General features: G+C 43.0%; 1 protein-coding gene across 1 annotated transcript; it reads right to left on the reverse strand.

Moving 5' to 3' along the window:
* Positions 1-1924: 1924 nt before the first annotated feature.
* LOC139924631 (protein SPMIP1) lies at positions 1925-5846 on the reverse strand. Its single transcript, XM_078283620.1, has 4 exons — positions 5704-5846; positions 5102-5162; positions 4249-4351; positions 1925-2043 (listed from the first exon to the last, which is right to left on the reverse strand). The coding sequence occupies exons 1-4, from the start codon at positions 5844-5846 to the stop codon at positions 1925-1927; spliced, it is 426 nt and encodes a 141-aa protein (XP_078139746.1).
* Between the last annotated feature and the right edge of the window lie 3958 nt (positions 5847-9804).

Here is a 9804-nt window from a genome sequence, read left to right on the forward strand (position 1 = left end):
TGTAACTGTAGTTTGTAACTGTAGTTTGTAACTGTAGTTTGTAACTGTAGTTTGTAGTAACGTACAAGTGCCACAAGACGGCTTGGCCGGCGGAAGTCTCTGGAGCGTGCCGTCGTCGATTACCGTAATTATCGTAATGTATTGCAGTAACAAAAAAACGTCTACCTAACGTACCGTAACAGAAGCAGATCAGAAAACAAGGAGGCTTCGTACTAAAATATGAGCAAATATACTTATCAAACAGAGGGAATTAGAAATAAAGGCCTGTCTCTAATATAAGCTGCTTCCAATAAAGGCCTGGTACCCTCTGCAGTCGAGGTAAATAAAGGCCCGGGCCAATATTAGAGGATTTACGGTAAAACAAGCTGCAAAGACTCAAAAACTTACAAAAGATGGAAGAATTGTCAGCACTCTCCAAAATAATAATCATCACACTGTAACATGCTGCATGTTCACTGTAGCTGCGGGAGTCAAACACAGTCAGCCAGTTATTCTCCACATTTCTGCAGCTTTATGAAACTGATAGCTGCTTTCCTCGGCTCTGATTGGCTGAGCTGGGTTGTAAAACACATGATAAACACACACCTGTGACCGCATAACAGTAAACCCCAGCTGAAAACCAATATATTTGTATATTATATTGTATGGTATAGTAGTTTTGTGGATGGATTCAGGTACAAATCTTGATATTTTACTGCATTAATGCTCAGTACAGAAATAATAAATAAACACACACCTGTAACTGCATAACAGCTATTTTACATATTAATGCATTAAGAATCACCACTTATTCTAATGCCAACCAATATAGTTTGATTACCGTTTAACATTGGAGTATTAATATCATTATTCACTCATTACCGATTAGAAATAAAGCTGTAATGTGTTTTGAACTGTGTGTATGTAATGTAATGGAAGTGTATGAGCCGCATACTACAGCAGCTCATTAATTATTAAACACAGTGTCAGGTAGCAGAGACACAGCTGTCACTCTGCTTTCTTTTCTTTTCATTCCTCAGTGTCTCAGTAAAACCCCAGAGGGCGTTCTTTACTGTGACTCTTTTTTTATTTATTATTTTTTTTATTGAACATTTATCGAAGCGGTTCCGGCCGACTGGCGTGAAGAATCTGTTTTTCGAGGCGGATCTGGTCAGGAAGGAAAGAAAGCAGCATGAAGACCAGCAGAAACGTCCCAGAGCAGCAACATGCAGTCGGTAAAGTCTTCTAGTCCAGCGGTTCTCAACGTGGGGTCCGGGGACCACCAGGGGTCCTTTAAGGGGTTCCAAGGGGTCCCCAGTAAATTGATGAATTGTTAAACTTCAGCATTATTTCATTTACAAGAAGTTAACACGATTAGAGAATGTAGAAGAATGACTGTTCTGATCATAGTTTCTCTGTTATCTCTCTACCTACAATACAGACAGTCATGGAGTTCTGGACAAAATCATATCTGACAATAAAAATATTCTCAGATTTGTGTCCGAGAGACAAAATATCATCAAATGTGGGTCTGTGGCCCTAATGTGGACTGAATTAGGGGTCCTTGATATGAAAAAGGTCCACCAGTCTGACCTCAGAGCAGCAGGTTCACAGTTCAAAACCCATTTAAATCTTCATTAGACGCCTCCTGCTCCTCCAAGTCATTTCCAGTCTGTGCAGATTGCAGTCATTAGATTCAGTTGCATTAGATGAAACTTTAATGATTACAGTCATAAATGTCATTTTACATTTTACACATTATACTGGTGCTAAATTCTACGCTAATATTGAATAATATGCTTTCCAAACAGAAAATGATCTAATTATCTGGAGAAAACGTTAGATAAGATATACTGACATGAATAACTTATGATGATAAAGAAGAATAAATGTCCTGAATGGGCTCCCATAGTGATCAGCGCCTCCGGCTGCAGGGGGCGGGGCTTCAGCCCAGAGCGTCAGCAGCTGATTGGACGCTGAAGACTCCGTTCCTGGCATAGAAAGTGTTCTTCACCACCGAAGATCTGCCGCTGGCCGGACTGCTGTAGTCCAGACTGTAGTCCCCTGTACACATAGAGCCGGTTACACTAGATCAGACTGTAGTCCAGACTGTAGTCCCCTGTACACATAGAGCCGGTTACACTAGATCAGACTGTAGTCCCCTGTACACATAGAGCCGGTTACACTAGATCAGACTGTAGTCCAGACTGTAGTCCCCTGTACACATAGAGCCGGTTACACTAGATCAGACTGTAGTCCAGACTGTAGTCCCCTGTACACATAGAGCCGGTTACACTAGATCAGACTGTAGTCCAGACTGTAGTCCCCTGTACACATAGAGCCGGTTACACTAGATCAGACTGTAGTCCCCTGTACACATAGAGCCGAGTACACTAGATCAGACTGTAGTCCCCTGTACACATAGAGCCGAGTACACTAGATCAGACTGTAGTCCAGACTGTAGTCCCCTGTACACATAGAGCCGGTTACACTAGATCAGACTGTAGTCCCCTGTACACATAGAGCCGAGTACACTAGATCAGACTGTAGTCCAGACTGTAGTCCCCTGTACACATAGAGCCGGTTAAACTAGATCAGACTGTAGTCCCCTGTACACATAGAGCCGAGTACACTAGATCAGACTGTAGTCCAGACTGTAGTCCCCTGTACGCATAGAGCCGGTTACACTAGATCAGACTGTAGTCCAGACTGTAGTCCCCTGTACACATAGAGCCGGTTACACTAGATCAGACTGTAGTCCCCTGTACACATAGAGCCGGTTACACTAGATCAGACTGTAGTCCACATAGAGCCGGTTACACTAGATCAGACTGTAGTCCCCTGTACGCATAGAGCCGGTTACACTAGATCAGACTGTAGTCCACATAGAGCCGGTTACACTAGATCAGACTGTAGTCCAGACTGTAGTCCCCTGTACACATAGAGCCGGTTACACTAGATCAGACTGTAGTCCAGACTGTAGTCCCCTGTACACATAGAGCCGGTTAAACTAGATCAGACTGTAGTCCCCTGTACACATAGAGCCGAGTACACTAGATCAGACTGTAGTCCAGACTGTAGTCCCCTGTACGCATAGAGCCGGTTACACTAGATCAGACTGTAGTCCACATAGAGCCGGTTACACTAGATCAGACTGTAGTCCCCTGTACGCATAGAGCCGGTTACACTAGATCAGACTGTAGTCCCCTGTACACATAGAGCCGGTTACACTAGATCAGACTGTAGTCCACATAGAGCCGGTTACACTAGATCAGACTGTAGTCCCCTGTACGCATAGAGCCGGTTACACTAGATCAGACTGTAGTCCCCTGTACGCATAGAGCCGAGTACACTAGATCAGACTGTAGTCCACATAGAGCCGGTTACACTAGATCAGACTGTAGTCCAGACTGTAGTCCCCTGTACACATAGAGCCAGTTACACTAGATCAGACTGTAGTCCACATAGAGCCGGTTACACTAGATCAGACTGTAGTCCAGACTGTAGTCCCCTGTACACATAGAGCCGGTTACACTAGATCAGACTGTAGTCCAGACTGTAGTCCCCTGTACACATAGAGCCAGTTACACTAGATCAGACTGTAGTCCAGACTGTAGTCCCCTGTACACATAGAGCCAGTTACACTAGATCAGACTGTAGTCCACATAGAGCCGGTTAAACTAGATCAGACTGTGGTCCCCTGTACACATAGAGCCGGTTACACTAGATCAGACTGTAGTCCAGACTGTAGTCCCCTGTACGCATAGAGCCGATTACACTAGATCAGACTGTAGTCCCCTGTACGCATAGAGCCGGTTACACTAGATCAGACTGTAGTCCCCTGTACGCATAGAGCCGGTTACACTAGATCAGACTGTAGCCTCCTGTAGGGACATAGACCTGGTTAAACTAGATCAGACTGTAGTCTCCTGTAGGGACATAGACCTGGTTAAACTAGATCAGACTGTAGTCTCCTGTAGGGACATAGACCTGGTTAAACTAGATCAGACTGTAGCCTCCTGTAGGGACATAGACCTGGTTAAACTAGATCAGACTGTAGTCTCCTGTAGACATAGAGCTGCTTAAACTAGATCAGACTGTAGTCCCCTGTAGACAGATAGACCTTTTTAATCTAGATCAGACTGTAGTCCCCTGTAGGCAGATAGACCTTTTTAATCTAGATCAGACTGTAACCCCCTATAAAAAGAGGTTGACCAGTTTAATCTAGATCAGTTTAATCTAGATCAGACTGCAGTGCCTCCGTCTCACCCAGCCTCCACCCGTACTCCCAGGACGACAGCAGAGGGAAGTCGAACTTCTCCTCCGGTCTCTTCTGGCCACGCCTCTGCAGGTACAGGCTCCGCCCCTTCCCCTGCACAAGATGTTAGTATTAGTTTAAATACGTTCTTTAATTAGACAGTAAACACTGCAGACTTATGGGAATACTGAGGCAATATGACAGAGAAACATGAAATATACACACAAGCACATGCGCTCCAAAACAGAGATGAGAAGCCTTTTGTTTTAACCCCTTGTACACTGACTTTTCTTGACTTTACCCTTAAATATCCCCTTAAGTAGCTTCAAAGTTGGGGAAAAAAAAAAATCCTCACTGTACAACAACATCACATCCATATTCTGTATCTGCTCGTTCCAACTCTTTCTTGAAGCTCTAGCTGCTGATATTGAATGAAATATTCAAATACAAGACGCCATGTTTTTCTGGCTGCACCATTACATCAAATGGAAAAAAATCTAGATGTTTGTGCATCATTTTATACACATCTCCCTGTAATTCAGCCTGACATGTTTGGTGTCTTTGGAAAACTTGTTATCTTGACTAGAATTTAAAATAAAGTTCAGTGCTGCTGTAGTTCTGTGGGTTTGAACAAAGCTTGGCCGTGCAACCTGCGATTGTAATGATGGAGCCAGTGGGGGGGGGGCGACAGGGAAGAAGAGGCTAACCTTATATTTAAAATTTAGATTTAATGAGTTTTCATTTCAAGCATCAAGGCAATAAAAACTGGAAGAGTGTGCAGACTGTTTCTATCGGCTGTACTTCTGGACGACAAACAGGAAAAGTGTTGCTGTAGTGAGACAGATGAATAGTGGCAGTGTGTACATGTTGTGCAGCCTGGTACAGAGTCTGTCTGGTCTGAGGGGAGACCGGCCTCATCAGCCCCCCCGCCCCCCCCACAGGAGGAGGAGGAGGAGGAGGAGGAGGAGGAAGCTCCCTCTGCTTCTCTGGTGCCTTGGTAACCGGTGGCAGGACCGTCCTGGGGGGCGGAGCACTGAAAAACACTGCTGCATCATCACCATTCATAAAACATTACAGATATAACTTATAAGAATTAGAAGTACAAGTTGTTGTATGTTTATACCTAATTAACCTTCTCAGTGGGACAACCTCTGATAGATAATACCCCCCCCCCTTACACACACACACACACACACACACACACACACACACACACAGTGGAGTTCAGTGCTACAGCAGTGAGTGGCGTCTCAACACATTTCAACACGAAGGCTAAAAAGCTAAAAAACAAAACCGAACACAGCTTCATTATTCCAGGCTGCTGACAGCTGTTGATTGAGCTCATAAATGAGAGTTTAATTTGGACAAACAGGGAGAATCTACAGCGTCTCAGTCAGGGTGGACGGGACGCTCTGCTCCGCTCCGCTCACACACCGCAGCGGCTCAAAGTGACTCGTTCTCCTCACCGGCTCGGCCCCGGCGGGCGGGGTCTGAAGCAGGACGGGTACAGAGAGGCGTAGCGGCTCTTCCAGGCCAGACGGCTCAGCATCTCCTTCTGGATCTGCTCCCTGTAGCAGTTCTGACTCTGAGTGGTCAGCAGGCCGCGCATCTGCTGGGACAGAACCAGAACCAGAGGGGTGACCGAGTCCACTTCACTTGAGTCCCAAGTCAGTCTCAGGTCTTGAGGCACAAGTCTCAGGTCAAGTCCCAAGTCTAAATGTACTTTATTATTACTAAATTACGTCCGAGTCAAGTCCAAATCATTAATGTCAAGTCTCAAGTCTAAATGTAGAACAGCAAGTCAAGTCAGAACAAATCAAGAGTCCAGTATCAATTTAATATCTTAAAGAAAACTAAATATCTAGGACTTTTCAATGCAATATGGTTTTAATAGGATAAAAACTTGGTAAGAGCATCATGAGTTTGATTTCTAGAATCAGTTTCAACTTCAATAAATTCAATCATTCCATACAAATTCAGAAAACAGAATTTAAATTCAGTCGTCCGCTGGAACAAATCTCATCACTTTCAATCTAAGTCATTTACACAAACACAAGATCTCAAGTCAAGACTTTAGAAACCTTTTCAAGTCATCAAAGTACAAGTCAGAGTCAAGTCCCAAGTCACCAGAACCCAAGTCAAGTCAAGTCTCAAGTCTTCTCTTCATGCAGCAAGTCAATTATTCTCCACCTCTGATAATAACAATAAGGAACTCAGTTTGCTCACTTTATTAGTCTGATATAAATCCTTAAAAGACTAAATTCACATCATCAGTATTATCCAGTTCCTCCAGGAATTTGTCATTTTGCGATCACAATAATAGAAATTCAACTAATCCCCACAATATTTGCGAGAACTTGCAATTTTGCAAAATTACCATAATTTTACCACATGAAATTAATTTTTTAAACTGTCCCTACATCATACAGTCGTTTTTTTCTTTGCTATCTGCTTCACTTGTGACAGAATCTCTCAAACTCTCTGCATGCAACAAAACCATAAGAGGATATTCATTAAGACGCAGAAGAAGAGTTTGTATCCCACCGTGTTATAAAGTGTGAAACTCCCAAACTCAAACATGCAAATCCAGAGTGTGTTGACGAACCTTCAGCCGTCCTGATGCTGCTGATCTGAGACGAGCTGCGGGTCAGGTGACACACTGCAGGGAACATGAGAGCAGCAGCTACTGTAGGAAGTCACACACACACACACACACACACACACACACACACACACACACACACACACACACAGACCCTATCCTATTCCACCACCACTACACCTTACCCTAATGTAAACCTGACTCTAAACCCTAAACCCCAAACCCTAATTCTAAACCAGTGTTAACTTTAACTCTTTCCTAAAGCTAATCCAAATCCTAATTTAAACCTGACATGAAACAAATCCTAACTCCCCCGCCTCCCTCCCCATCTGTGTGTCTTGCATCCCAAACAGCTCCATTGTGAGCAAATATTTATATTTTGCTCTTATCCAGAAGGATTTATGCAACAGAAGAATAACCTTCAATTTCCAGATCACCAACACTGCAACAAACCAACAGGAAGGAGCGAGTGTGGAAGTAATGAATTACATTACAACAGTAACTGAGTGGCTGCAGTGTGTATTTATACTTTTTGAGCACTTTTGGAAGTCAGTCATTTTATTTTTTTCAAATCACACCGCATCAGAACCTGGACAATCTGCATCAGACCTGCTACAGCCTGGGAAACATGAACTGAGTGTGAAGCGAACTGCTCAGAGTCCTCCATCAGAGCAGCCTGGTCTTCCATTCAGTTTGTTAGAGAACTGAACATGGTTTATAAAAATGTGCATTTATAGAATAAACAATAATCCAGATTAAGGGCGTTATGGGGAGAGATCCATGTTCTCTATAGCAAAGTGCTTCACCTGCCAATTTAACCTCATTTTCATTATTCTGTCTTCTGATCTCTTTCAACATCAGACAGGCAACATCTTTAGTGTCTTTTAAATCTCTTCTTAAAACATTCTTTTATCGGAAAGCTTTTATGAATGTTTGATATGTTGCTGTGTTTGATTATCCCACTTTGACAGTCTATATTTTTGGGTAACTTCATTTTATTCCCCTCTGTTTCATGATCTCTGTTTGTTTTTCTTTTGTTTTTAATTGTTGTTTTTTAAATTCTTTTTGGTAAGCACTTTGTAACTTTGTTAAGAAAAGTGCTATATAAATAAAGTTTATTATTATTATTATTATTGTTCAACCTGTTCAATTAAAGCAGTCAGCAGAACAGCTGCAGCAGGCGGGGAGCTGCTGTCCTCCATCACTCCTCCATCAGTTCCTTCCCATCATCAGACCTCCTCTGCTCCTCCTCTCCTCCTCCTCTCCTCCTCTCACTCTGTCCATCCATCAGCTGAGAGCCACCAGACTCTGATGCATGATTATTCTCAGAATGTCAGAATAATAATAATAAACTAATTTTCACGTGGCCCTAATCCTCTAATCCTCTTCTTTTGGTTTTATGTCCCTTTCCCTTTGTCTCTTCAACATTCCCAAGGTCAGCTGCTTCTCCCACTGCGCCCCGAAAATACAAACAGAAATACTGTCAACTGTTTCTTCTGTTGATTTCTCCGTACATCCTGTTCTCTCTGTTTTTAATTTCCCTGTTTTTAAACACACCGACTGGCTGCTGTGTTTCTTTCATCTTTCTTCTTCTGCCATCCTGTAAAGCACTTTGAGCTACTGTCCTTGTATGAAAGGTGCTCTATAAATAACAATTCATTATCATTATGCTCTTTATGTGCTTTGGTCTCATTATCTTCTCGTCTTTTTGATTTGCACTGAAAATAATGTAGTGCTGTTTGTTTCCAGCTGGTCCCAAATCTCCGAAAACGTGGCAGCAGATTTCCAAACAGGCGTTATTTGGATAAACTGACCACATGTTGGGAATCTACATGGTTACTTTCTCGCCTGAAAAAATATTAAAACTTAATAAAGTGACATATTAACAGTCGTAGAGCCAAAATTACAACAGCTTAAAATCCCCGCTATCGCTGCCGGCTGGTGCGAAATGCATTCTGGGATACTTGGCTGTATACTTCAGTGTGAACAGTCTGCTGGTAATGGCATACTTAATTTTATAATTTCAATCATTTAGTAGGCAGTATGCAGTACTCATTGAGTATGTAGTAGGCAGTATGTTAGTATGCGGTTCTGAACACAGCCAGTCTGATCCAGATCAGCTGTTAGTTGTTTTTAAAGTAACTCTGAGCTTTTTAAATGAGCTGCACTTTCCTTCAGGTTTTATACTCCTAATAATAATAATTTCACTTCTAGTCTCTACGTCTAGTTTCAGCAGAGTGACAGAGTTTCTACTTGAGGATATTCTGGGGTCAGAGGTCAGAGGTCAGAGGTCACAGAGCTACAGAGAGACGAGCGGCAGGAGGCTGAAGAACGTGACGCTGAATCTTTTATCTTTTGTTCCAGCTGATTTTAATTATCAAATGTACATCATCATCTCTGGGTGCAGTTTCACATTTACTAATACAAAATGACAGAAGAGAGAAGGTTTTTTTTTTCCCCCCCCATTACAAAATACTCTCATCCCTTGTGTATCAAAACTACCGCTGATTAGACGACAACAACAACAACAACAACATCCAGATTTGTCCAGGAACATTCAGGATTCAAACACAAACTGAACGTCTGAGTTTTCATCTGCGGCGCCGATCTGAAGCTTTCTGCTCCGAACCTCAGTCTGATCACTGAGACTGATATGACACACAGGAATCCTCTCACACTGAATTTCTGATAGTGTGTGTGTGTGTGTGTGTGTGTGTGTGTGTGTGTGTGTTTGCCAACACTTTTTGGGGTTTTTCAGCTTTCCTACCCTTTACTACACATGTTAAGTGAGAGGTTCCTGAAGAGAGTGAGTCCGGATATCAGCTGAGCCCGGCAGAGTCTGAACCAGAGGACCCAGCTGTCAGATCAGACCAGATCAGATCGGATCAGATCGGATCGAATCGGACCAGATCAGATCAGACCGGATCAGACCAGACCGGATCAGATAAGATCAGACCAGACCGGA

The sequence above is a fragment of the Centroberyx gerrardi genome, chromosome 5 (assembly GCF_048128805.1).
Source record: "Centroberyx gerrardi isolate f3 chromosome 5, fCenGer3.hap1.cur.20231027, whole genome shotgun sequence".
Taxonomy (NCBI): domain Eukaryota; kingdom Metazoa; phylum Chordata; class Actinopteri; order Beryciformes; family Berycidae; genus Centroberyx; species Centroberyx gerrardi.